This window comes from Drosophila virilis, chromosome 2 (genome assembly GCF_030788295.1).
Source record: "Drosophila virilis strain 15010-1051.87 chromosome 2, Dvir_AGI_RSII-ME, whole genome shotgun sequence".
NCBI lineage: Eukaryota > Metazoa > Arthropoda > Insecta > Diptera > Drosophilidae > Drosophila > Drosophila virilis.
Genome location: NC_091544.1, coordinates 15,215,614 through 15,240,046, shown reverse-complemented (window position 1 = coordinate 15,240,046; position 24,433 = coordinate 15,215,614). Strand labels below are relative to the sequence as shown.

Below are 24,433 nucleotides of genomic sequence, written 5' to 3'. Positions count from 1 at the left end.
TGGATTTTGCTCGCTCTGTGCCAGTGTCTGGGCGTGATGAGAAATTTAATATTGGCAAACGGATAAAACCGCCAGATAATTATACATTTTGAGTGGCCCAAGCTGCAGTTGTTGCAGTTGGCTGCTGGCTGCCGCTGCTGCTGTCTGAAGGCCCGGCTATTTGGCTGACTGGCGCTGGCTTACTGGCCACCAGTTGGCAGTTGCTGTTTTTTTTTTTTTTTTAGTTCATGATAGTATAAGATTTCATTTCATTAAAGTGCATCACGACGGACACTGCGGACAACAGACAACGGCTAGTGGAATCAATGAGCGGCCGCTAGCATAGTTGAGCCGCTGCAGTCATTGGCCTCTCTGCCCGTCCCGCTGCCCGGTGGCTAGCCAAGCAGCTACCAGCAAGCGGCAGCTAGCAGCCAACAGCCAGGCAACAAAACCTTCCTTGCTTACTTTTCTTCTTATTGGCAGATTACGGCAGCGGGGTGGGCCGCTGGTACGTACCAACTTATAATCAAATCCGATAAAAAATTTCATTATTGCTGCGGCAGGGGCAACAACAGCAACAACAACAGCAGCGCCCATAACTGTTTTGCAGGTAATCTGTGATGTTGTTGTTGTTGTTGTTGTTGTTGTTATGATTGTTGCTGGCTGCACTTAATTTTCGCATGCGCACTGAGAGCTCATGATCGCGATTTCTTCGTTCCGTTCCCTGCCGTTCCGCAGCGAACGCCATTTTGATTTTTGGTTCTCAGCCACTGAAACTCTGGGGTCAGCAGCAGCCGCGTCCAAGGAATAGAAAGAAGCTTTGATTTGAAATAGCAGTCTCTACTGTGTTAGTTGTTGTTGTTGTGCTGGCGTTGCTCTAGCAACATAAATTGGGACGTGATTATGAAATAATTGCAGATCTATTTTGTAGCTTGTAACTTGGGTCTTGCGCAATGTACGGCCAAGCTGAAGCCAATCAGTCGCTAGTTGATTCAAGATCGGCTCATGATGAGAACGTGTTGAGGCAACAACGCGATCGCAACACCTCGGGGAGTTTGACACGAACAGAAGCAGTGACAGGGCGACAGTTGATGCTTGACAGCCATATCACAGCGATCACTAAGGGACTACAAACAATGGTAAAAACTAAAAAAAAAAAAATTGCAACTCTTATTCATTACAATTGTGTGTACATTGTGTACAGCTTAAGCGGAAGTCAACTGCAAGCATGCGCTTTTCAAATCTTATCTTATCTTATCTATATTTGTATCTAAAAATATATCTACTGAATGACTGGCTGACTGATTGGTGGTGATCTAGCTAAGGCAAGGTTTACAGTAGTTATATTATGTGATGATGTGAAAATTCTTAGAAAATTTTTATTTTGTATTTTAAACTTTTCAGTTCAATTCAACTTTGAAGATCTTTGAGAAAACTATTTTTTTTTTAATCATTCTCTATCGCCTGACTGAAAATGAGACTTAGTGTTACACTTCTTTCTTCTTAAGCCATCCGTATTATTCATCTTGTATAATTGTATATAGAAAACTTGGAACTTTACTCACCTTGACCTATATTCCGTTCGCCAAGCATATCAATTGCAAACTCTGTGGCGAACAACAGTGACACCCAGAAGAAACTCACGTCATGCGAAATATGGGCATTTCCCGTCCGCAGCTACTTGCAAGTCCGTTGCAGCTCGGCTACTGCTCGTTTGTTCGCATATGCAAATTAAATATAATTTCAACACTCGCAATGCTGTTGATTCTTTTGCTGTACGTCCATAATTTACATGAGGTTAACACGCAAGCAAACAGGCCGCAGCAGACGCTTCGGGACTGGCCTTGATTATCTCCTGGAAATCGAATGCACGCACAGAGCATACAGTGCGGCTAAGGTAACAGCAGCAACAATAGCTGGATCAGCAACAGGAGCAGCAGGAAAGCGCATCAAGTTTGTAAAGTTAAAAAGAAATTCTATTGCAGCGTTGAATGTTGAAATATTGCCAAATCATGGCTCTGAAGTAAATAAATTTCCACGCCACCGCTCGCCGTGACCGCTGAACTTCTGAAGTAGGCAGGGCAGGGGCAGAGACACAGGAGCAGAAGCAGCAGCAGCAGCAGCAGCAGCTAAAATGCCTGGCCGTGTATAAATAAGTAACCTGAGCTGCGCAACACGTTGCCTGACAGTCCAAAAACGGCACACGGCTCGGCTGGGTTCGGATCGGATCGGATCGGCTGGGCAGCGAGTTGGTTGCCAACTTGTTTAGATGCCGCTGCAGCAGCAGCAGCAGAAGCTGCCTGCCCCTTTTGCAGATTGCAGCAGTTCGCGTGTGCGCCTGGCGGCTTTTTGATTTATTTGCGATTTATGCACTTGGCTGCTGCTGTCAGTTTGCTCGAGAGTCGGGTCCCGGGGGTGGCTCCTTTCCACATTTGCGCGCATCCACTTGACCGATTTCCACAAGCCAGAGATTGCGTCTCGCAGCTAGAGCTCATGCTCTTTATTCTCAAACAAATGATAAACGAAATATCTATAATATATACAGACAAGCAATGCTTATATGTATGTACTATATGTGTAGACTCGAAAGGCATCGAAATTTAGTTACGCTACGCGTGTTAACCGATGTGATGGAAAGCATGTGAAGTTCTTGTTTGCGTACATTAATCGTCTGCAGCTGCCCAGCGGATTATCGTTGTGAAGTAGTTATCAGTTAGATAACAGAAATACGCGATTATACGGCAGGGGGCAGCGGGCTAAGCGCTTGAGGGCGCCTTGTTGGCGAAAAACCACATAAGGCCCATTAGGCAACTGGGCGGACTATTGTTGACGGCGCCTTGCTGCACCATACGCTTGGCCTCTTCCAGTGACAATTCCACCACTTCAATCAATTCATCATCGACGCCGCCGCCGCCGTGCGCTTTATCCGCATCTGTCACCTCGCAGTAGTACATGGCCTGCTTGGCGCCCGATGAGCCCACACCAGATCTGCAAGTGCCGAGCGTTGGAGTCATTTGCTGTTAGCAAGTTAACCGCCTCCATGACATACCTATACACCATGACTTGCTCGATGCGCTCCACGGGCACATCGTAGCCGCACTCCTCCAGCATCTCCTCGCGAGCGATTTCTTGCCAGCTCATCGACTTATCCACAATGCCGGCGCACAATTCCAAGGTGACGCCAATAGAAGGCGGAAAAGCCTTCAGATCGGCCTTGTCAAAACCACCCTTCTCACTGGCAATCACACCGTGATAGACTGCCGGGCGAAACTGACGCACCAGCACAAGTTTCTGGCGCGTTGTGTTAAATAAGACAATCGCAACGCTGTCGTGCACTTTCAGTAAGTCCCAGTTCTTTTCGACGCCATTTTGCACGTAATACATACGGAACGGTTTTACATAGGGCGAATCCTCGGGCAGCGGGCCCAACCAGATCTTGGTAATGTTTTCCATTTTGGAATAAATCAAACTGCAGCCAACAGCTGATTTTGGCAAAAACAAGTGACAAGCTAGACAGAACAAAAATACACGCACACTTAAAGCTTTTTGACGTTTCACACTTATCGTTTTATGGTCACACTCAAATTTAAATTTAAATCTTGTTGCACAAAAACCATAGTGTGCCTATAATTGTGCCTGGACCGCTATTTAATGTTGCGCCCTTCTGGACTAAAGTCTTAGCCTCATCAATTGATAGCTCCACAACTTGAATAGCTTCATCTCCAGTGCCACCGCCATCGGATACTTTTTGCTCATCGCAAACTTCACAGTAAAAAAATGTGAGTGCAGCGCTGGAGGCGCCAACGCCAGATCTGAATTCAAAGATGCGCTCCATCTTGTCGGCGGGCACATGATAGCCACATTCTTCGCGAACTTCTTCGCTAGCTATGTCAGCCAAACTTTTGGTTTTGTCAACCACTCCAGCACAAGGCTCCAACGTCACCCCCAACTCGGGCGGAAAATGCATCAAATCAACTTCTTCCTTGGGTATTTCGAGAGTATTACCTGCTAATATGCCGTGGTACACCGCTGGTCTAAATTGACGCACATAGACAAGCTTTTTTCTTGAAATATTGTACACGACTACCAACACACCGTCATATAATTTAACTATATCTCGAATCTTTTCTTTCCCATTTTCAACGTAGTGCATTTGGCACGGTGCTATCCATTTAGAATCCTTGGGCAACGGTGTAAACCAAATTTTTGTTATTTGACTTAACTGTTGTCCATGACAATTAATTGCATCCGAGCTGCGAAGGCGTCTCAAAGCCAGGGCGGCAAAAGACTTCAACATTATCGATAACCAAACAGCCAAACTCGTTGGCAGCTCTTCGATTGTTCGTGTTGGAAAGTGTTTTTATTGTGCAAGTAAAAAAGCGAGTGCTGTAAAGGAGAGAAAAATATTCTGACATTTTGTTGGGGCGAAAAGACGTTCGTCGGTGTGTATAAGATTTTGTTTTATTTTTATTAGGTAATGGGAAATTTTTCAAAACATCTTTAAAATAGCAAGCATACGAAACATTTAAAAAGGCTCAAAGAAATAAGCGAAAATGCTGCGCTCCAGACTCACACAGGCAGCCTCTGCCGCTCAGCGTGCATTCTCCACGAGCCCCAAAGTGCTGGCCGTCAAGCAGATGACGGTACGCGATGGACTTAACAGCGCCCTAGACGACGAGCTTGCCCGCGACGACCGCGTATTTCTGCTCGGCGAAGAGGTGGCACAGTATGATGGTGCCTACAAGGTGAGTAAAAGATTTGACTTTGCCACTTGTAAGATGATTACGTAAACAGGCCAAGTGACAGCTCGCAGTGACAGCTGCTGTGATTAGGGGTTGGCGCGGGGCCCGGTAAAAAGTTGCAACGGGTTCACCTACCAACTGCTGATTACAATTTTGAGCTCATATGTTTTGCTTCTTGAGCTGCGTGATTTGCGAAGGTCACGCTTAGATTGTCTGATCCGATAATGCACGCATCGATAGTGTACGCAATCGATAAATCCCTTTTGTTTACAATCAAATGGTTGAAGTGAGATATAGTTTTTGATTTGTTAATTGCTACCAATTAAACTACCACAAAGTCGTCTATAATTCAACACAAGTAATCAATGAATATAACTTTAACTTTTATGGATTTTCGAACTGAAATTTAAATACAGATATTTTGCTAGAAAAAAAGACAAGTATTTCTTAGCTAAGCTTCTCCTTATTTTAATTGACCCGCCAGAGCACTTATATGATTATTAGTTAGTTATGGATGAAATGTCACTGTCTTTATTTGGGTATATGCTCACAGTTATTTACACAGAGACTAACAGCCATTCTTTATATCCAGGTATCTCGCGGCCTTTGGAAGAAGTATGGAGACAAGCGGATCATCGATACGCCAATCACAGAAATGGGCTTCGCCGGTATTGCAGTCGGCGCTGCCATGGCTGGGCTACGTCCCATCTGCGAGTTCATGACCTTCAATTTCTCTATGCAGGCGATCGATCATGTGAGTAGCACGCACCTATACCGCCAGTAGCTGCCGTTACACCCACCGCCCACACACACACACACGCCACGAGCAGTAGCTTAACTACTCATATTATCTCATGGAAATACAGAACACGTCAACTCCAAATTTATGTGCCTATATGCCGCGTTAGCTGAATATCAATTCAAGTTTGTCACACAATCCGCAAAATATAAATTGCCTTCACTTTAGCGTAATGGGATAATATGGGTCTCAAAATCTGGTTGAGCTGCTGCTGTAGTACAATCTAACTGTCATGCGGACATTTAGCCAAAACGATTGATTGACTAATTCCACCCATATTATCCAATTATGTGCAGGCTAATTCGCTTAAGCCCGCCAACCACAACGATAGGCTCCTCTTGCGTCCATTGGTCAGGCCACAGCCCATTGGTGATTCGCCACTGCTGCACAAGAAGATTATCGAGAGTCCGCGCTCCAGTCTCCTAACGGAAATCAATGACATACTACAGAGAGAGCGTGTTGGCGAAATAATTGCACCTCCGCTGGACAGGAGCAAACCCGACAAAATGGAAGCGGCGCGTCTGATTGTTATTCGGCGGCGCAAGATGAAGAAACACAAGCTAAAGAAGCTGCGTCGCAAGATGAAGTTCGAGTGGGCAAAAGTGCGCCAGCGACGAGAAATGCGCAAGGAGAAGGCTTTCCAGGCACAGCTAATGTCACAGATCAAACAGGCAGAGAGCTTTAATGCCGAACAATATGTGGCCGAGGTGCTGCGCCAGGCCAACGAGGTGCCTCTTCCCCGATACTGGAAAGGACGCCGCCTGCCCGCATTTATAATTAAGCAGAAACTAGGCATTAAGTAAAGCAAAAAGTCAAGAAAATAAAATGCGAGTGTACAAACTTGAATTTATATTCAGCTGAGCTTTCTGAGAAATTATCAATTAATTAGTTGAATCAATTGAAAAGAGTTTCCTGCCTAACATAATTTGATAATCAACCAACGCTGCAATTTATCCAAGTATATGTATATTATATTATCAATGAGCACTATCTGCTTTCACCATTAGGTTATAAACTCAGCAGCCAAGACATTTTACATGTCTGCTGGCGCCGTCAACGTCCCCATCGTGTTCCGTGGCCCTAATGGTGCCTCCGCTGGTGTTGCAGCGCAGCACTCACAATGCTTCGCTGCTTGGTACGCTCACTGCCCAGGATTGAAGGTGGTGTCACCCTACGACACAGAGGATGCACGCGGTTTACTTAAGTCTGCCATACGTGATCCCGATCCGGTTGTTGTGCTGGAGAACGAACTGTTGTACGGTACTGCATTTCCCGTTGACGACAGCGTGGCCGATGTTGACTTTTTGATACCCATTGGCAAGGCAAAGATCATGCGTCCGGGCAAAGACATAACAATAGTGGCGCATTCCAAGGCTGTGGAAACGGCGCTACTCTCGGCCGCCGAGCTGGCTAAGAAGGGCAAGTTTAAGCGGGAACTTAACTGTTATATTAACATTATAATCTTATAAATTGTGGGTTGCAGGCATCGAAGCTGAAATCATTAACCTACGTTCCATTCGCCCCCTGGACATGGAAACCATTTTTAATTCAGTCCGCAAGACACATCATTTGATCACCGTAGAAAACGGCTGGCCTCAGCATGGTAAGTGGCCAGCTAAATCTAACTCTTACCTTTACACTTATATTTTTCTGTTTCACGCAGGCGTTGGTGCTGAGATCTGTGCTCGCTTTATGGAGGACCAGGCGTTCTTCGAGCTAGATGCGCCCGTTTGGCGTTGTTGCGGTGTTGACGTGCCCATGCCATATACAAAGTCATTGGAATTAAATGCACTGCCCCGTGAGCACGATGTTACAGCAGCTGCTCTAAAGGTTCTCGGCAGCAAAGCGGGCAAGAAATAAACGAGAACGAAAACATACAAACCACAGGCACATGCTAACTAAATTAATTGCCCTCAACGAAATCGATAGGCATAGGTTGTCCAAAATTGTAAATGCGCGGCAAATCGAAAAGTGTAATTGTTTTTATTGGGCCCCATCGATAGCGTTTTGTTACCATATGCAGCATACTAGTTGAATTAATTATATTTGGTTATCGAAATCTCTGCATCAAATAAAATGTACAACTATTTTACATTGGTAGCTTATTTCTTAAATTTACATAGAAATTTCAAAAGTGGCGGCTACATTGCTTGCAGCCCTGATAGTTGCGCACTACTGCTAAACACTGACAGCAGCAACACAACGTTACCCAACACTCCTGCTTTGACAGGGGGAAAAAGTATCAATAACAAAAACAATTATCAATGAAAAATCAACTACGCATACTAAGTGCAATGATTTGACTGTAATGGCAAATAGCTCCAGCTCCGATGAAAGCTCCAAAGCACCTGAAAATTTTCAATTATCAAGCGCATCTACAAACGAAGACGAGGACGATGTCAATGTCTGTGATGGCGTAGCTTACAGAAAGAAGCATCCAAATTGCGATGTGCGCGTAAAGCCAACAGCTGGTGGCGCCTCCACAGGTCTGCGCTGTCCACTGTGTTGCAGGCACCAGCGACGGCTCCATTGTCGGACTTGTGTCAAAAATGGAAATATTACTCATAGTTCTGCCGAAAAATCCGAAAGGTTGTTACTCATTCACACACATGTACACACACACACACACACACACAAAGAAAAATAAATTATTCAAATCTTTTTAGCCTTACAGAGAAACAGCAGAAATATATAAACCTGCAGGCGGGCCTGAAGAACTACAGCAATCGGTATGAGCACCTCATACAGCAGCATAAGTGTAACGAGAATCGCATGATAGCGATCCGTGCAAAACAGGAACAGCTGCAGCTATTGCAACAGCTGATCGGCAGCACAACGCAACGCCTGCATATGCTAAGCGAGCAGAGGGATGAACTGCGTCATGCCAATGCTGAGAAACGCAAAAACCTGCCCAAGTATCCCACCAAGGTGAAGATGCTGGAAGACTATGTGATCGATCGCTCTATGCGTATTGATAAGCTGCGCCAGCAGCACATGAGTCTGTTAGACAGCATCAAGCAGACAGCCCGCCGTGACATCAAACAGCTTGTCACCTACATATTTCCCATATCGGAGGTGGTGCTGAAGGACGAGCAGCAGCGAAAGGTGTGCGCCGAGCGCAGTGAAGATGCCGAAACAATTGCAGCACTGGCCGATGCCAAAAACACTTCATATATACGCGGCAAATGGGTGTTCCATGGCAGCGGCATCAGCGAAGTGCAATATCGCATAGTGGGACCATCGTTGCCCGCCAACGGCGACTACTCCGCCTATCTTGACTGGCTGTCCGACAACAAGGACGATGTGCCCAAAGCCACGGCCAATGAGATAACGCCCAGCCGACTTGAGGCCTATCGCATAGTTGGCGCACTTACCTACACGACACAGCTGACGCAGCTGCTCAGCTTCTATCTGAATGTGCGGCTGCCGCACAAGATTGCCTACGGCGATTTCTGCCGCAAGCTGCTCAACGAGGAGCAGTTTCTGCGCAAGGTTTGTCGACTTAACAACAACATCATGTATCTGGCCTACTCGCAACAGGTGAAGCTGCGTGCGCTCAACGAACAGCATACGCTCGAAAATATACTGGCCATCTTGGATCTAGATCGCAGCGATTTGGGCCGTTACGGTCATTTGGACGTGACCAATGCGCCTCTCATGAAATCCGTGGACTCGCTTCTCATTGGCATTGAGACGACTACGGAATCTGAATCTGAAGGTTGGAATTTGTTCAAATATTATAATATTAATATATAAGCTAAACATAATAAGTTTGTGCTGTAAATACAACTAATCGATGTATCTCCTTGCAGATGAGAGTTCGTTACGTCTGGACTGGGAGGCAGTGCCGAGCGTCAGCGTGTCTCAACCAGAACTCACAGAGTCCAATCTGATACCTGCGGTGGCACAACAATCCACCATAGCCATGGCGGCCAATCGCATCACCTCAATGCTTCGCTGGATCAAGTGAACCACTTACCTGGTTGCTGCGTGCGTGTGTTATATCTCTTCAATTAGGTTAGGTTGGTTTGGGCTGAAGGGGCGGTAGAGCGGGGAGCCTTCATGAGATAACCATCCATAGAAATTATGTAAAATATAACCAATGGAAATGTCTCCCCGAATGTATGAGAATTATTGTCACAGTTTTCTTGGGTGTTATTGATGGCTGCTGTTTTTATGTGCATAGAAGGAACTAATTTTGAGTAGACTACGCGCTTTTGTTTTATATTTTATTTCATAACTTATTTTTCTTTTATTTAATAAAAATTGATTCACTATAAATAACCTGATACAACTCGATTGATTCTTAATTCTTTCAAAGTACATACTTTAAGTTGGTGGACTTGATTCTTCAAAAATGAGAAACGAAACAAACAGAAGAAATACCAAAACATCACATCCGGCACACACACACACACCGAACCCGGCATACCCTTACTTTATGCATACGCGCGTCATTTGATTGTTCAGCATGTCTTGCAACCCATAAACTTTTTCAAGTTTTTTTTTTCCTGGCAGTGATGCAGACGCGCAAGATAAATGTACAAAAGTAATTAATGCCGAGTAGTGACAAGGAAAGGGGCGGGGGGTAAATGACTAATGCTTATGAAACCTACAAACTAAACGTATTAATTCCCTTAACTCTGGGAGATAGATATTTATAATGGTCAACTTAGAATCGCTTAGGGAGCGTGTGTGTGCAATCCATATACCTAAACAAACTTTGTCGGCAGTTGCGCCGCTTGCGCCGTGTTTGCTGCCATATCGGTAATCCCATCGACAGCGGTTGCGGACGGCGGGGAAGGCTTCAGAAATACTTGTGGCAGTGTTGGTGTTGTTGTTATTGTATTTGCTGTTGCAGTGTGAGTTGAGGAGCTGGCCACCTGAGCGGCAGCCAGGGACCCATTCAGTAAACCCAATTGCGCATCGTACGCATCATAACGGGCGGAGGCGCTCATCGAGGAGAGCACCAGTGCCGCAGCTACTGCCTGCTCGTGATTATAGAATGCCGACACCGACACCGATTGGGGCTGTGTGGCATTCCCCGTATGTCATTGATGCGTGGAGGCGCCAGCTCCCGCTCCAGCACCACTGCCCGCACCAGCACCAGCACCCTTGAGGCCGGCGGAGAGTAGCGAACACTTTGACCATTTCATTTGCTTCTCGAGCGCCGATAGGTCCGATAACTGTTTCATTATCTGCGGATTGCGACTGAGATCGTAGCCAACAGTAGACGTAGTGGTGGACGCCGTATTTGCGCGTATGACGCCGGATCCAATCTTGACGGCAGCATTGTTGTTGTTGTAGATGTACATGTTGTCCAAGTTAAAACCAACCGCACCATTAAGTCCATTAGGCACCGTACCCGCTGTGCTTATTACAGATGTCGTTTTACTCTTCGGGTTGCTTTTCGACCTGGCCTTGGTGTGGCCTGTGCTTATATGCTTGACCACCGCAGGATAGACGCCTACAATTTCCACGCCATCAGACTCGCTGCTGCTCTCACAACGCACTACAGCAGGTGGTACTGGTGGCGGCGGTTGTGCTGTCGACACCTGAACTGGCTGCCACTTAGTGGCCGCCAGCTGCTGCGATGTCTGCAATATGTCGCTGGGACTCTTATACTCGTCTAGATTGATGACATGTGGCACAGGACGTGCTGCGACGACGCTCGTTGTGGAATGTAATGCACTAGGTGACTGACTGTTAATGGGTGCACTGACGCTGACCGACGCAGGGTTCAGCGACGCGGGCGTTATAATGTTATAGATGCCGTGCTCCGTCGTTTTGGTGGGCGAAGCTAGCTCCAGCATACTGGCTGCTGCGGCTACAACTGCTGCATTAAGCGCCGCTGCCTGCTGCGAAGTGCTGGGCTGCGACATCAGCGTGTCCAGCTGCGTCATTGGCTGTGGTGATGGTTGCTGTTTCTTCTTCTTGGGCGGCTTGCTGCACTGTTTTGAATGTAATGTGGAACCACCCATTGTTGGTTTCTCTAGCTTGCGCTTCAGACTGGTCGATGAGGCACTTTTAACGGAATCTGTATCGGAATTGGCACGCGAGCGACTCTGCGAGGCAGTTACAGTGAGCTCATCGAACTGCTTCAGGTAGTTGTTGACAGCTGGCAGCGACATCGTTTCAATGGCAACTGGTGCCATCTGCGACGCGTTGTTGATTTGTGACATCTGTGCCAATGTGGCAGCCAGCTGTTTTTGGAACTTGATTTTTGGCGGCTTAGCGCTCGGCTGTTGCTGTGTCGTGGTCGTGGCAGCAGCAATGCTCGGTGGCAGTTCAAGTTTACGTTTGACACTATTGGATGAGGCACTTGTAGCTGAATCTGTATCGGAGTTAGCCCGCGACCGACTCTGTTCAGTAGCCGTTAGTTCATCGAGCTGCTTCAGGTAATTGTTGGCAGTTGGTGCTGTGGTTGACGTAGCCGTTGTCTGTTTTTTTGCTTTCTCTTTGAGCTTCTTACTGGCGTGCTTGTGGCGTTCAATCTCGCGCTGCAGCTCCTCATAACGCATCCAGCCTGTGGCCCACACATCCACTATTTTGTCTTTCAGGTAGCCATTGATGAACTGCTCTAGCGAATCCTTTCGCTTGCCCAGCACCGCGTAAGATGTCCAACGCGCCTGGTAAACCTCGTACAGTCGCTCGCGCAGCTCATTTGTCCACTGGAACTTTTTGCGCGGCATCTTTGGCGGATGCTCGGCGTTGACATCAGCCGCACTAAAAGTAAAATCAAAATGAAAGATTTAACCAGGTGTTGGTATTACATTTATATCTTACGCTAGCTCCGCGAACTTATGCAGTTCGATCTCGTAGTTGGCAATAGCCTTGGGCATCACCTCGGCGACTGCCTTGCGTAGACGTTCCAACGCGATTGTCGTCTTATTCTTTTCCTCCCTGGCGCGCAGCGCCTTAGCCTTGCGCAGTATAAAATACTTGGGCAGTTGTAGCTGGTATTCCAGATGCGCGAACACCATGTTACGTTCATTGCGCTCCGTGCAAAGAAGCGCTTCGTAAACTCTAGCAATAGGTAAATATATTAAATTAAATAAAATAAATTTGTCTTTTGGTTAAACTCACTTCAGTAGAAGCGCCGTCAGTTTGCCATCAAAGAAGAATCTTTTGCCGCACAAGTCTCTGCTTCTGACCAGTTCCTTGAAGCAATTGATACTCGCAAGCATATCATTATCGAGAGATGCTGGTAGAATGGTATCTGCGGATCGTAGATCTAGAACAAATATAAAGTAAACATGTGAGCAGGGGCAAAAAGGAAGTTCTTAACCGTTCGCTTACTATCGCTGCTATCCTTGGTCTTGGGCAGCTTCTCGGATCTTCCTTGCTCGCTGGCTGAATCGGTGTCATCATTGTCGCTGCTAGAATCTGCTGCCGTTGATGTGGTGCACTTGACTTCACCGTTGACAGTAATTTTCGAGGGGCCTTCGAGCTGGCCCTGAGATTTAAGGAAGCTGTCCCTTTTGGCCTTTAGCATATCCTTAACGGTTGTCGTCTTGACCACTTTTTTGAGCGCCTGAGTTTGACGCTCCTCCGTATCCGAGATGTCTATGGCATTGGGACGCGGCGAGTTTGAGGAGGAGGACGGTGCCACGTTCAACTTGCTGCTTGGTTTCTTTACATTATTGTTGACCTTCTGTTTAATGGCGGAACTGGGTTTGGGACGCTTCAATGCGGTTTGTTTGAACTTATTTTTGGTATTGGCAGATGTGCCGCTGGTCTCATCGTCCAGACTTTCGGTGTCGCTGTCGGAGCCGTCAATGCTCTCGCTATCGCTATCGGAATCGTCATCCTCATCGTCATCATCCTCATCATCATCGTCATCACCATCATCCTCGTCCTCATCATCATCATCATCATCATCATCCTCATTATTATTATTGTTAACTTTATTATTCGCGACTTCTTTCTGTTCATTATCACTGGCAGAATCAGACGATGACTCAGAGGAATCATCCGAACTGCTGGACACAACACGTTTGCGCGATCGTTCCGGCATTTTGATAATGGCATCGGTGCGTCGTGTACTCGATTTTTTGTTAAGGTTCTTGAACTCCAATGCGCCGCAGTTAATATAAAATCCACCCTCCAGAGTCTCCACCTCTTCAGGCAAGATTTCATCGTACTGAAATGAAATACCATTAATATAGTGTAACTGGGCAGAAAAAAATAAAAACTTACGGCCTCTGTATTGTCTATGAAGGAATCGGACTCATCGTAGCCCATTCCGATGTCACAAAAATCATCCTTTTTACGGCGTCCACGTCCTCTGGCATATGCATTGCCATATTTGGCCTCCAATTCTTTTGCGATGCGCGCCACATCATCATCATTATCGGCAAACGGATCAGTGCTGCCATTGTTTGTTTTTCCTTTCAGCATTTTTGCCTTTTTCTACAGGGGATTCGAAGAGTTAGAAAACAAAAACACCTAAAAGAATGGCAGAGTTTACCTTCTCCAAGTAGAGCAGCTTTGAATAGTTAAACTCTGGATACCTATTGGAGTCCGTCTCGAACAGTTCCAGCTGCAATCGCACACTTTTATTTGCAGATTTGCTGCTCTTGTTGGGCTGCACTGCATCCGGGTCCAAGAAATCACCGAAACGCGAAAACGTCGGCGGCATAGAACTGAAGCCCGCTTCATTGCTATTAAAAATGCTCCTTTGAGTGCTGATTGTGGTAAGGGATATGCGCTTGTGCTCGCCCAGCTTCGACATTGCCGCCGCCGCCGCCCCCCAATCGTGAGGCTGAATTCAGAACACAATGCGACAAAAAAAAAATAATAATCGAAAAACGCGTTACGAAAATTCAGACGCGAAACGTTTTAGTTGCCTTCCCGCCCTTTTGCTAAACGGCACGCCGCGTGTTTTGTATACCAAACAAAAACAATGGCAGCAGCAGAGCGACAGCAGCAGCAGCAGCAGCAACAACAATAACAGTAACGGCAACGACGACGGCGACGTCGGGCCCCACCTCCTGCTGGGTGTCAGCGATGTCTGCTTCTGCTTCTGTTTCTGCCCGTGCACGTACACCACCAGCGCGACAAATACTGTGCCAGCTCTTGGCCTGTTTTCACTATTTTGTTTAGTAATTTAGAAATGTGTGCAGAATCTGTTATAAACAAAAACAAATGCGATGATTCGGCGTTTAAATTGGCTGCGTGCGCTCTATATCGTGCGCTTAAAAACTATCCACTGTAGCTGCACTTGCAGTCCCGACGAAATAAATTGTCACTTTTTGTGCAATTGAAAATAAATTTGTAGTTTTGGCGTCCAGCCGGCGCAAACAACACAAAGACTTTGGCCAAGCACACATATGATCAAGGACACTTATAGCTATGGCCAACGCGAGTCTTTAATTGAATTGAAGCATACGTTTTTTAAAATCCTGAACTGTTTCTAAATTTGTTTTTCTTTTTTATCAAATCTTATGCCGTCTTCAACGCTAAACATTTTCACTGCACTCATGCCGCCGACCCCGCAATTAATAAATTCTATCACTTACCAGCACTGGCCGCAGATTTGCAATATGACTGTCTCTCTCTAGTTGGGCTCTGTTCACACTTGGCGCCCGAAACTGTTGCGCAGCAATATTTAATGCAAATATTTTGATTGGAATGTGAGTGCTCACTTATTATCAAGCATATTATTATTAGCATGCTTTAAAAAACCTGTAAGCTAAATTACTACCAACTTATAAAATACATACCTCTCGTTCCCTTTAGCACGAAGCAAGAGGTAACTACGTAAACTGCAAATCTTGAAAATTAATGAATATAATGTAATACATTTCAGTACTGTTATTACTATATAAACCACTCGAGGAATAAATTCCTTAGAGTAGATTTTCGGTTTATTGTTAATAATAGTTGGCTTTGTACTAAGAGTCTGTAATAAGAATGGCAAATTGTTGCCTATTGGAATTATTTTAATGAAAATCACTTGTTTATACGATACTATCGCAGCAATACTACTAATGTAAGTCAGTGTGCATAACATTTTTGTTTTGTTTTGACTGTTGTTAGCCAACACTGCTCGAAACAGCTGAACGCAAGTGGGGAGCTGCTTTGTTGAGTCTCTCTCAGTGTTATTGCGTGCATTGAGGCTGAATGCTTCGCGAAACGCCAAGTGAGTGTCATAAATACTAATTTAATTGAAGTGTTTTTTTGGAGCATATTTGTGTGTGTGTGTGTGTGTCAACTCTAGAAATAAAGTTGCATGCATAGCAATTCAAGCCGAAATGCATGCAGTTATTAACAAAATTGTTAAACCGTGCACCTTATCAGAAAATGGTGTGCAATAAAACGGTGAATGTGTGCCATATTGGCTGCAGTTCGGGAGCCTTGTGATTAAGGCGTGTGCCTCTGTGAGTGTGGTGTATATTTATGTTGCCTTTATGCTTGCAGTTCCAGCAACACCTCCCCTCCTGTACTTTCCCGTTATTGACGCCAAGTGACCGCCGCCGTTCAAAGAGCAACGTACGCGACTCCAACAAAGGCAACCACTTTAGTCGTCTACTGACTTTCGCCTGAGACGCAAGCGGAACGCGATTCCTGCATTCGCAAACAAAGCGATTTCCAGGCCATCCACCCACCAACCTGGATATTGGACAAACGGCTATGTGGAAACAATAAAGAATCGCCTTGTTCACTGTTTCAATTGTTTTCGTTGAACGGGAGGAGAAACTTTGCACACAGGTAGACACACAAAGGCCCCGACCAGGGTGAGTAATGTATATACATGTGCTCTATTAGTAATTAATGTGGCTCGTTGTACGCGTATTTGCCATTTGGTAAAACAAATAGACACAAATGTCGCACAGACAACAACATTGGTCGATAAGCAAAGCAGCAGCAGCAGCAGCAGTAGTTGCAGTCTTATCTATTTCCTATTTGTGAAAAATTCAAATACATGGTATTTTTTTGCTGCGCTGATAAACAAGATAAAAATATCAAAATTGTAAGACTCGGTTTGTGCCCACACATCCTCCTTCACCTTCTTCTGTTTGGTGCCTCTGGTGGAGCTATCCATTTAAAAGGTTTGCTGGTGCAATAGTTCATGTAGATATTGAAAAGTTGGAAATCGTAAATTGACAACTTTTTCTAAGATTTCTTGAGATGTCAGAATGTTGAGCTAAGTTGATTAAGATATTGGCTTCTTCCCGTCTGGCAATCATCATAAGCTAGAGACTCGAGATTTTAATGAGAGGAAACAAAACTGTGTATGTAAGGGAACGCGCAAGACAGCTGTCCGTTAGAAGAGCTTTCACTGTACTTGAAACCGAGTTGCGGTAAATGACCTTGAATGTGTCGCCGTGCCATCGCCTTGTCAGCCAAATATGTTTTACAAATTTCAGTTTCAATGGAAAGCGAATTATTTCAATGAAAATAACAGTGCACACCTCGCACAGGCGCCCGTTTAGGCCCCAACAGGTTTTGTTTTTATTTTGGGCAACAGTGGCAAGGCAGGCAACTGAAAAAAACAAAAACCAACAACAGAAAAACGTGCGACAAGCAACAAGTTGCGCATAAATGTGTGTGCACACATAATTAAATGTATTTAATACGCTTTTAATGCGTCATTATTGCCAATTTACGCAATGCTTTGTTGTAGCCGGCAGCGATTGTGGCTCACGTTCATTATCAAAGAGCATCAGCATCACAAGTCAATATACACACGTATACACATGCATGCATAACAAATGTAAAAGAAAAACACAAGTAGATATACACACAAATACGTACGAACGTGGAGGAGGCAAGCGAATTCTATGTGCGCCGAAACGCGCATACGCTTACCGATAAATGCCACAAGTGAGTTCTGTGCTCAAGCTTAATTTAACAAATACATTTAGTAGTAGTTCTTTTGCAGTTAGGAAATATATCTAGACCAAGAAGGGAAGGTTTATACAAGCGACCCTAGTGTATCTTAAACAGTTTTTATTATGCTTTTTTATGGCTAGCGTAGGCTTATGCGGCTCTGTCCTATCTATTTAGAATGTACTTAAGTAGTTTTGCTACATAATCATAACTGGGAAGTTAAGAACTATATAAATCACAAGACTCTATGCTCATGAATGGCAATGATATGCATAAAGAGTAAATTTAATATTTTTATTTTTATTTTATTTCTCATTATTTTTAGAGTATAATTAGCTTTTAGATTAGAAAAATGTATGATTCTGCGGTCCATTTAATATGAAGCAGTAAGGTGTTTAGAAACGTTATAATTAGACTCTAAATATATTCATCATATATATTAATAAGAGTTCTTCTCAGAAGTTTGTTGCTTTATTTATTGTCACTGCTCTTAAACAGAAATCGACTGCAGGGCAAGTTGGGCAAGGCGTGATATCATGCATATAGCCTTTATTATAGAGCATTCAAAGTGCAGACAATGTGCGATTGTCCATGGGGCAGTGTGTGCGTGTGTGTGTAGTCTGTCTGCTATCTACTGTGCTTTCAATTCGAAGCAATGACGAATTTTCTGAAATAACTTACATTGAACTATGCTTATATACGTACTATATATATAGTATATGGCGCAGTCGATAGAAGGAAAAAACATGAGATATAATCTATAGAAATGAACATTATTGATGATGCTGAGTTGTGTTCGGTTCGTTCTGTACTTTGCGTTTCGTCTCTAGTCTAATGACAGTTTTTCAATTCTATATTTGACTCCAGAGCGAGTGAGAGATGCCTGAGAACGTGGAGCTGGTAAACAAATATGGCGAGCCGTTGCGCTATGATCGAAATTTTCAGGGTCCCCGACAGCGTGATCGCAGCTGCACGGATGTGCCCTGCTTAATACTATTTGTGCTCTTTCTTTGCGGCTGGGCGTTCATAGCCCACTATGCCATACGCATGGGGGATCTCAATAAGCTGATGGCGCCCACGGACATGTATAATCAAAAGTGCGGCATTGATTCGAGCGTGCTCGATAAAGAGTATTTGTTCTTCTTCAATCTGGACCAATGTATTGATCCGCTGGTGCCCATAACTGGCTGTAAAACGCCGCAAGTAAGTATCCGGATGCGGCATTGCCAGCTTGATGACTCATTACAGCTCGTCCCTTTTTGCAGGTTTGCGTCAAAAGTTGTCCCACGCAGACGTTCGTTTGGGATAAGATGAAGAACAATAACTTTGAGGATCTGAAAAGTCGCCTGATTTGCAAAACGGATGAGGACAAGGCAGCCATTAGCTCCAAGTCGGACATTGAGCGTGCTATTCAGGATAATCGTTGTGCGCGCTATTATATCAAAAGTCAGCCCTTTCTCAAACGCTGCATGTTTGAGTTCTCGGATCAGGTATGCGAATTTCTGCCCAGCGTGCTGTTGCGCACGCGCCGCGACTCAAAATGGTTGCTTCCCGGCAATGCTAGTCAGGTGGAGGAGCTGCAATTGCAGGCAATGGCACTGACCATGCAAACTGGGTTGCAAGCGCAGGCACGTATGGCGCCACAAACCGTAAGCAAACAGGCGCCAGTGGAGGACCAGGTTGGACAATGTCGCCGCCAGCAGCTAAACGGCGCAGTTATTAGGGAGAAAATGATGCAAACGGATACACGACTAGCCAAGATGGTGGGCAATCTGGTGGCACACTTTTATAATGGCACCCACGATGCGCAGCGGCTGGGCGAGGAAATAGTCGAGGATTTGGTCAATTCCATGACAGTGGTACTTATGGCGCTACTCTTCACGCTGATTGCTTCGCTGGTCTTCATTTCACTGATGCGTTGGCTTGCCGCACCCATACTCTGGTTCTCGATCATTGGCGTGCTCGTCGGTCTGCTGTTGGCCATATACTACAGCTTCAAACAGTACAGCTTCTGGAACAAGACACCGACGGTGCCGTTGCACGATTTGAATCTGCATAAGCAATGGCAGAATCTGCTACAGGATCCAAAGATGTGGCTCTATTTGTCCATTTCGGTGTGCGTCTGCTTTGTTGTCATATTTCTGCTGGTCATTGTGCTGCGCAAGCGCATCCGGATAGCCATTGCACTTACCAAGGAGGGCAGCAAGGCTGTCAGCAGCGTCATCAGCACCGTTTTCTTTCCAATCTTCTCGTGGGTGCTATACATTGGTGCCATTGGCTTTGCCATTGGGGTTGGCCTCTATCTGGGCTCCATTGGCCCATTATCGTTCCGCATGGTGCAGCGCCTAAATGATGCGGGCGAGGTTACCAACGAGCCGTGCGTTTGTGGGGGACCCGCTATTAACTACACCGTGGGCGCTGCATGTGATCCAAAGGTATTTCAACAGAATTGTCACATCAACCAAAGGCGCGATTCCTGCATTCAGACCACATGCAGCTTTGTGGAGATTGATAATCCCCCGCTAGTGCGCTGGGCCATGGGCTATAATGTGTTTGGATTTCTTTGGCTGAGCTTCTTTATATCCGCCTTTAGCGACATGGTGCTGGCGGCCACCTTTGCCAGATGGTATTGGACCTTTAAGAAGCGGGATGTACCCTATTTTACGCTGACGCATGCCTTTTGTCAAACAGCTCTTTATCATCTGGGCACCCTGGCCTTTGGCTCACTGATACTGGCCATTTGCCGGCTAATACGTCTGGTGCTGGAGTATATTGATGCCAAGCTAAAGAAGTATGATAACACGGTCACGCGCGCTATTCTGTGCTGCATGCGCTGCTTCTTTTGGCTGCTGGAAACCTTCTTAAGGTTCCTCAATAAAAATGCTTATATTATGTGCGCCATACATGGCAAGAATTTCTGCTCCAGTGCCAAGGATGCGTTTAATCTGCTTATGCGAAATTTTCTGCGCGTCGTAACATTGGACAAAGTCACCGATTTCCTATTCTTTCTCTCCAAGCTGCTGCTCACCGCTGGTGCAGGCGTGTCCACGTACTATTTTCTGGATAATAATCCGTCCGTTATACAGCTTAACCACAAGGCTGTGCCCACAACAGTGGTTGTAATTGGTTCTTTTCTGATTACCAGCGTATTCTTTGGTGTCTACTCAATGGCCGTGGACACGCTCTTCCTTTGTTTCTTGGAGGACTGTGAGCGCAATGATGGCACACCGGAGAAGCCGTATTTCATGTCCAAGCAGCTTATGAAAATTTTGGGAAAGAAGAATAAGCTGCCGCAGCGCCAGCGTCGCAGCAAATAGGAATCCATAGGCAAAGTCGGCTGGTCGCAAAACCAAAGCAATATCCCTTGATACATGTAAATGACAGTGCAAATTGTAGCCTAGACGAAGTATGTTGAAGATGCTTGCTTGGAAAGACATATCCATTATATATATATATAAATTATATTTATATATACATTATATTTATCATACGTTAACATAAGCCACAGGTTGTGCGCGAATATTGCTCATGCGAAATTTATTTAGATGGCAACAATTTGGGCCGGCTGCAATAGGTATTTACATGCAATGTAAAATTAACCAACTTAATGCTCCAATTTTGCCAATATATATAGTATTTTAATTGAAATTATTTTTTGTATACATATAATGTATGCAGTACTGTGCATCTATATATGTATAATGCAATTTGAAATCTATAATATGTATATATTTATGCACATATCAATATTTGTGGTTCAGCGAGTTTATTATAACGGGTGCTCAACTATTGATGTGATAAGGCGCTGAATCCTAAATAACTTAATTCTAAACACAGAACCAAAAGATATGCGTGTACTTAATATACATCTGTACACGTTAATATGAATGTTTACACATGAAATATATATCTCATACTACAATTATGTAAATATAGCAATTTTATAATACAATAGTGGAACACTACTCAAATCTCAGAGATTGTAGGTTTTCTCACGATCATTTGGAAAAGAACTGAAGTTGAGTTACACTGAATATGTTGAGAAAACTAACTATAAGGTATTTATATATATATATATATTTTTTTTTTTTCGATTAATATTCATGCACATTTTAAATTTATTATGGTTTGATTTCGTTGGTTAACAAAAATATATTTGAATTTAATTAAATTGAGTTCAACTTCAAACACATCCATTCGCACATAAATTGCCAAGCAAATGTCTTACTTTAAACATATGTAAATTGTTTCAATAGAAATTAAATGAAACAGCGCAACAATAAGGAATTTTTTCTACATGCATTATGTGAGTATTTAACCAGTAGCTAAGTTTTAAGATTTTCAAAAAAAATAAACCATATAAGAATGAAAACTAAAAGGAAATATTTTTGAGCACACTATCGCTTATGTTCTGCAAATCATCCTTTTCCCCATGATCGCTAATGTCGAGACTAAATTTGGGCGGTGGCTGGTTCATATGATTCGCATCGTTTTCCTTGCTGCTGCACTGCAGCTGCTGAAATTCCTGAAAGAGATGAAGCTTATCAGTGAGCGTCACAATTTTATATTGTTTACTCACGACAAGTGTTTGATCATTTAGATGCAAGCGTGGGAGGTCTTGTTCCGACAACGGACCGGGTACCAGTGCATCCAACCGTCCAGATGGTGAAGTGCTCAGATTCTGTACGTTTAGTGAAGCATCCAACACTTTCATCATGGCAGCACTCTTCTTGGCATACAACGAGCTGTTGCTTGTATCAGCCGCTTGTGGATGCTGCACTCGCTCAATGCGGGTGCGTTCGTTGCAATTATGCGGCGTAAACGGTAAGTAGCTACTAGAGGCAGTGTTCTTGGGGGAGGTAGGCATGGCGAGTGTCGCGTCATCAAAGTCAAACGTGGCCTGAATCTGCTTCCATTTGCTGCCCAATGAGGAAAGATTTCCCATTGTGTTTGACTTATCTGACTTCTTATTAATCGTGCGCAGTAGCTGCATGGGATCAACTATTCTCGACCTATTCATGGTGCTGTTTAGCTCTGAGGAAGGCTCCAGCTTAATCTTTCGCGCTGAACGTGGCGCTGCAGGTACTGCAAATGTACAGCTATTAGTCAAGCATAAGGGGTATTAGGACTTTCCACTTACCCAGCAGACTGTTGCACGTCGTCTCAAACTGCTTGGCATTGAAGTCATCTTGCAGCGGCAAGCGAAGGTGCACATTGCGCACGCCGCTGGCCAATTCCGGTCTAATGGGCGGCGTGGAGACGAACTTCATCAGCAGCGGATGACCAGCGGCGCCAGCTTCAGTACGTGCATCCAGCGTGCGTAGTGGCGTGCTCGGCACCGCAAGCTGCGAACACATTTGCGACGCATTGCCACTTATATTGCTGCCGTGCTCCTTGGCGCGTGCATTTAAATTCCTTTGCACAGCGCTCACTTGTAGATCGATCTGCTGTAGCTCGGCACGCAAATTCTCCAAATCTGTTGTAACAAACTCGTTGCACTCGTTGTAGTGATCATTGGCATCTAACTGTTCGGCGATTGTCTCGCTAATGCTATTAAAAGCGGACAGCAGTGCGCCGTTGCCTTAAATATTAATATATGTATATATGTATATGCTACAAATGAACCAACTGGAAGTTATCTTGGGCGGAAACGCTCATGACTGCACGAAAGCTTTATTTATACACATATTTACATATTTAAGTCCTATCTGGCACTGTCTCCGCTCAAGTTAACTTATATACCTAGTTAACATATATCACGCTTACCTGTTGCATAGTCTACATCCGTGCCGAAGAGCTTTTGGATACCGCGTAATGCATTCTCCGCAGCTTCTTTGTTTTGCTTGTAGTGGGCCCGTTTGCCTTGAAACTGATCCATTACATCTTTAAGCGCACACAGTGGGGCCTCTAACATTGCAATTTTCGCGGCGGGCAGAGTTATTTTCTGCTCGCATTTGCGGCGATTAGATGCGTCAAAGTCTTCCAGAAATGCATCGTCCAGCAGCAGCGCCTCATTGACGTCGGTTTCGGCTGCAATTGCTGAAAATATTTGCCTTATTTTCTGGGTGAAGTCACGGTACTGGCTTGCATTTTCCTCCAGCTCCTCAATATATGCTGACGTATATTCCTTTCTGAAAACGTTTGCTGCTGACATTCTTTGCACGCTCCAATTCCGGTATTTTAATATATCCGTATCTGCTGATAATGCTTTCTCCCGTTGCCTGGTCAGTTCCTGCACGACAAAACTGACCAGGTCTAAAAGAAAGTTAATGAATTTCATTCCGCCCGGCATTACAACCAGGTAGGATTTAATGTTGGTCCAATTAAGGTTATGTTTCGCGTTCAAATGCTTCAAATAATCAACGGTGCTGGTTCGAAAGGTCGCCTCTGATTTCTTGTCCGTAAGAGGCCAAAAGAATCGGCGCTTGAACTCTGCGGGATCCAGTATACGAAAGAGGTAGTGCATCACTTGAAAAAAAGCGGGCTGGTTGGGCTTAAGAAAAATGTCGACCGAAAGCAACTTCTGCATTTCGTCGTTCATTGGATACAACAAGGAAAGGCCTTTCAGTTTTTTATACAATTTCTCACTATGCTCCTTCTCCTCTGCTCTCCAGGGCGCCATCATTGTTCGGTCCATTTTCTTTGTCTGATTCTACACTTTTAAACTATTGCATACGCGCGGAAATGTTTTAAACTATTTTTCTTAACATTCAGTACGACGACAGTTGTGCCGCTCTCTATTCAAGATGACGACAATTCGAGTACAAGTGCAATTGAAAGTATCGATAAGTACTAGAAACATTCAAAATTAATTATCCCCCACAAAGCTTATATATAAAAGGAACCAATTTTTTAAAATGTATTCTTCATTAAAAAGAATAATAATTGAAAATTTATTAGCAAATACAAATAATTAATATATGAATAAATTTTCATAACACGTGTGTGGTCACACTGTCAGTAATTCCAGATTGTATCGATGTTTTGTAATATGTATTATCGATTAAATAAAAAATTTGTATTTTTGTTAATAACTTGTTTGCTCGAAATTATAATTCAAAAGTATAAGAATATCATT

The 24,433-nt window shown here is 44.5% G+C and overlaps 7 protein-coding genes across 9 annotated transcripts; 3 read left to right on the top strand and 4 right to left on the bottom strand.

Moving 5' to 3' along the window:
• Positions 1 to 2,450: 2,450 nt before the first annotated feature.
• LOC6630622 (uridine diphosphate glucose pyrophosphatase NUDT14) lies at positions 2,451 to 3,435 on the bottom strand. Its single transcript, XM_002053715.4, has 2 exons — positions 3,029 to 3,435; positions 2,451 to 2,967 (listed from the first exon to the last, which is right to left on the bottom strand). Exons 1-2 carry the CDS (start codon positions 3,430 to 3,432, stop codon positions 2,736 to 2,738), a joined length of 636 nt encoding a protein of 211 aa, XP_002053751.1. The 5' UTR covers positions 3,433 to 3,435; the 3' UTR covers positions 2,451 to 2,735.
• Positions 3,436 to 3,553: 118 nt separating this feature from the next.
• On the bottom strand, positions 3,554 to 4,276 carry LOC6630476 (uridine diphosphate glucose pyrophosphatase NUDT14). The gene has a single exon (XM_002053716.4). It carries the CDS (start codon positions 4,274 to 4,276, stop codon positions 3,572 to 3,574), a length of 705 nt encoding a protein of 234 aa, XP_002053752.1. The 3' UTR covers positions 3,554 to 3,571.
• Positions 4,273 to 7,612, top strand: Pdhb (Pyruvate dehydrogenase E1 beta subunit). Of its 2 annotated transcripts, XM_002053717.4 has the most exons (6): positions 4,283 to 4,421; positions 4,489 to 4,724; positions 5,314 to 5,475; positions 6,528 to 6,939; positions 7,004 to 7,123; positions 7,184 to 7,612. In XM_002053717.4, the coding sequence occupies exons 2-6, from the start codon at positions 4,533 to 4,535 to the stop codon at positions 7,378 to 7,380; spliced, it is 1,083 nt and encodes a 360-aa protein (XP_002053753.1). In that variant the 5' UTR covers positions 4,283 to 4,421; positions 4,489 to 4,532; the 3' UTR covers positions 7,381 to 7,612. The 2 variants fall into 2 exon arrangements, with proteins under 2 accessions (XP_015027538.1, XP_002053753.1); XM_015172052.3 differs by lacking the exons at positions 6,528 to 6,939; positions 7,004 to 7,123; positions 7,184 to 7,612 and adding an exon at positions 5,817 to 6,366 and having other exon boundaries at positions 4,273 to 4,421.
• A 121-nt stretch (positions 7,613 to 7,733) lies between these two features.
• Positions 7,734 to 9,645, top strand: Atg14 (autophagy related protein 14). Its single transcript, XM_002053718.4, has 3 exons — positions 7,734 to 8,109; positions 8,187 to 9,238; positions 9,333 to 9,645. The coding sequence occupies exons 1-3, from the start codon at positions 7,829 to 7,831 to the stop codon at positions 9,488 to 9,490; spliced, it is 1,491 nt and encodes a 496-aa protein (XP_002053754.1). The 5' UTR covers positions 7,734 to 7,828; the 3' UTR covers positions 9,491 to 9,645.
• Positions 9,646 to 10,488: 843 nt separating this feature from the next.
• Positions 10,489 to 15,007, bottom strand: yem (yemanuclein). Its single transcript, XM_032438115.2, has 6 exons — positions 13,991 to 15,007; positions 13,720 to 13,932; positions 12,820 to 13,663; positions 12,607 to 12,754; positions 12,307 to 12,546; positions 10,489 to 12,246 (listed from the first exon to the last, which is right to left on the bottom strand). The coding sequence occupies exons 1-6, from the start codon at positions 14,252 to 14,254 to the stop codon at positions 10,572 to 10,574; spliced, it is 3,384 nt and encodes a 1,127-aa protein (XP_032294006.1). The 5' UTR covers positions 14,255 to 15,007; the 3' UTR covers positions 10,489 to 10,571.
• A 544-nt stretch (positions 15,008 to 15,551) lies between these two features.
• On the top strand, positions 15,552 to 21,286 carry Ctl2 (Choline transporter-like 2). Its single transcript, XM_032438132.2, has 4 exons — positions 15,552 to 15,664; positions 15,943 to 16,259; positions 18,223 to 18,558; positions 18,621 to 21,286. Exons 3-4 carry the CDS (start codon positions 18,235 to 18,237, stop codon positions 20,670 to 20,672), a joined length of 2,376 nt encoding a protein of 791 aa, XP_032294023.1. The 5' UTR covers positions 15,552 to 15,664; positions 15,943 to 16,259; positions 18,223 to 18,234; the 3' UTR covers positions 20,673 to 21,286.
• dgt6 (dim gamma-tubulin 6) lies at positions 21,105 to 24,118 on the bottom strand. 2 transcript variants are annotated; one of them, XM_032438172.2, is made up of 4 exons: positions 23,122 to 24,118; positions 22,496 to 22,936; positions 21,938 to 22,440; positions 21,105 to 21,880 (listed from the first exon to the last, which is right to left on the bottom strand). In XM_032438172.2, the coding sequence occupies exons 1-4, from the start codon at positions 23,990 to 23,992 to the stop codon at positions 21,728 to 21,730; spliced, it is 1,968 nt and encodes a 655-aa protein (XP_032294063.1). In that variant the 5' UTR covers positions 23,993 to 24,118; the 3' UTR covers positions 21,105 to 21,727. The 2 variants fall into 2 exon arrangements, with proteins under 2 accessions (XP_032294063.1, XP_002053758.1); XM_002053722.4 differs by having other exon boundaries at positions 21,935 to 22,440; positions 23,122 to 24,117.
• Positions 24,119 to 24,433: the final 315 nt, after the last annotated feature.

Excerpts from the sequence above, each read along its gene's own strand:
- yem (XM_032438115.2), bottom strand. The coding sequence starts at position 14,254 with ATGTCGAAGCTGGGCGAGCACAAGCGCATATCCCTTACCACAATCAGC. Across the intron at positions 13,664-13,719 it reads TCATAGACAATACAGAGGCC|TACGATGAAATCTTGCCTGA; the intron begins GTAAGTTTTTAT and ends ATTTCATTTCAG. Across the intron at positions 12,247-12,306 it reads CATAAGTTCGCGGAGCTAGC|TGCGGCTGATGTCAACGCCG; the intron begins GTAAGATATAAA and ends TTTTACTTTTAG.
- Atg14 (XM_002053718.4), top strand. The coding sequence starts at position 7,829 with ATGGCAAATAGCTCCAGCTCCGATGAAAGCTCCAAAGCACCTGAAAAT. Across the intron at positions 8,110-8,186 it reads TCTGCCGAAAAATCCGAAAG|CCTTACAGAGAAACAGCAGA; the intron begins GTTGTTACTCAT and ends AAATCTTTTTAG. Across the intron at positions 9,239-9,332 it reads TACGGAATCTGAATCTGAAG|ATGAGAGTTCGTTACGTCTG; the intron begins GTTGGAATTTGT and ends ATCTCCTTGCAG.
- LOC6630476 (XM_002053716.4), bottom strand. The coding sequence starts at position 4,276 with ATGTTGAAGTCTTTTGCCGCCCTGGCTTTGAGACGCCTTCGCAGCTCG.
- Pdhb (XM_002053717.4), top strand. The coding sequence starts at position 4,533 with ATGCTGCGCTCCAGACTCACACAGGCAGCCTCTGCCGCTCAGCGTGCA. Across the intron at positions 6,940-7,003 it reads CGCCGAGCTGGCTAAGAAGG|GCATCGAAGCTGAAATCATT; the intron begins GCAAGTTTAAGC and ends TGTGGGTTGCAG. Across the intron at positions 7,124-7,183 it reads AAACGGCTGGCCTCAGCATG|GCGTTGGTGCTGAGATCTGT; the intron begins GTAAGTGGCCAG and ends TGTTTCACGCAG.
- Ctl2 (XM_032438132.2), top strand. The coding sequence starts at position 18,235 with ATGCCTGAGAACGTGGAGCTGGTAAACAAATATGGCGAGCCGTTGCGC. Across the intron at positions 18,559-18,620 it reads CTGGCTGTAAAACGCCGCAA|GTTTGCGTCAAAAGTTGTCC; the intron begins GTAAGTATCCGG and ends CCCTTTTTGCAG.
- dgt6 (XM_002053722.4), bottom strand. The coding sequence starts at position 23,992 with ATGGACCGAACAATGATGGCGCCCTGGAGAGCAGAGGAGAAGGAGCAT. Across the intron at positions 22,441-22,495 it reads GACGTGCAACAGTCTGCTGG|TACCTGCAGCGCCACGTTCA; the intron begins GTAAGTGGAAAG and ends GTACATTTGCAG. Across the intron at positions 21,881-21,934 it reads TAAATGATCAAACACTTGTC|GAATTTCAGCAGCTGCAGTG; the intron begins GTGAGTAAACAA and ends CATCTCTTTCAG.
- LOC6630622 (XM_002053715.4), bottom strand. The coding sequence starts at position 3,432 with ATGGAAAACATTACCAAGATCTGGTTGGGCCCGCTGCCCGAGGATTCG. Across the intron at positions 2,968-3,028 it reads GAGCAAGTCATGGTGTATAG|ATCTGGTGTGGGCTCATCGG; the intron begins GTATGTCATGGA and ends CGGCACTTGCAG.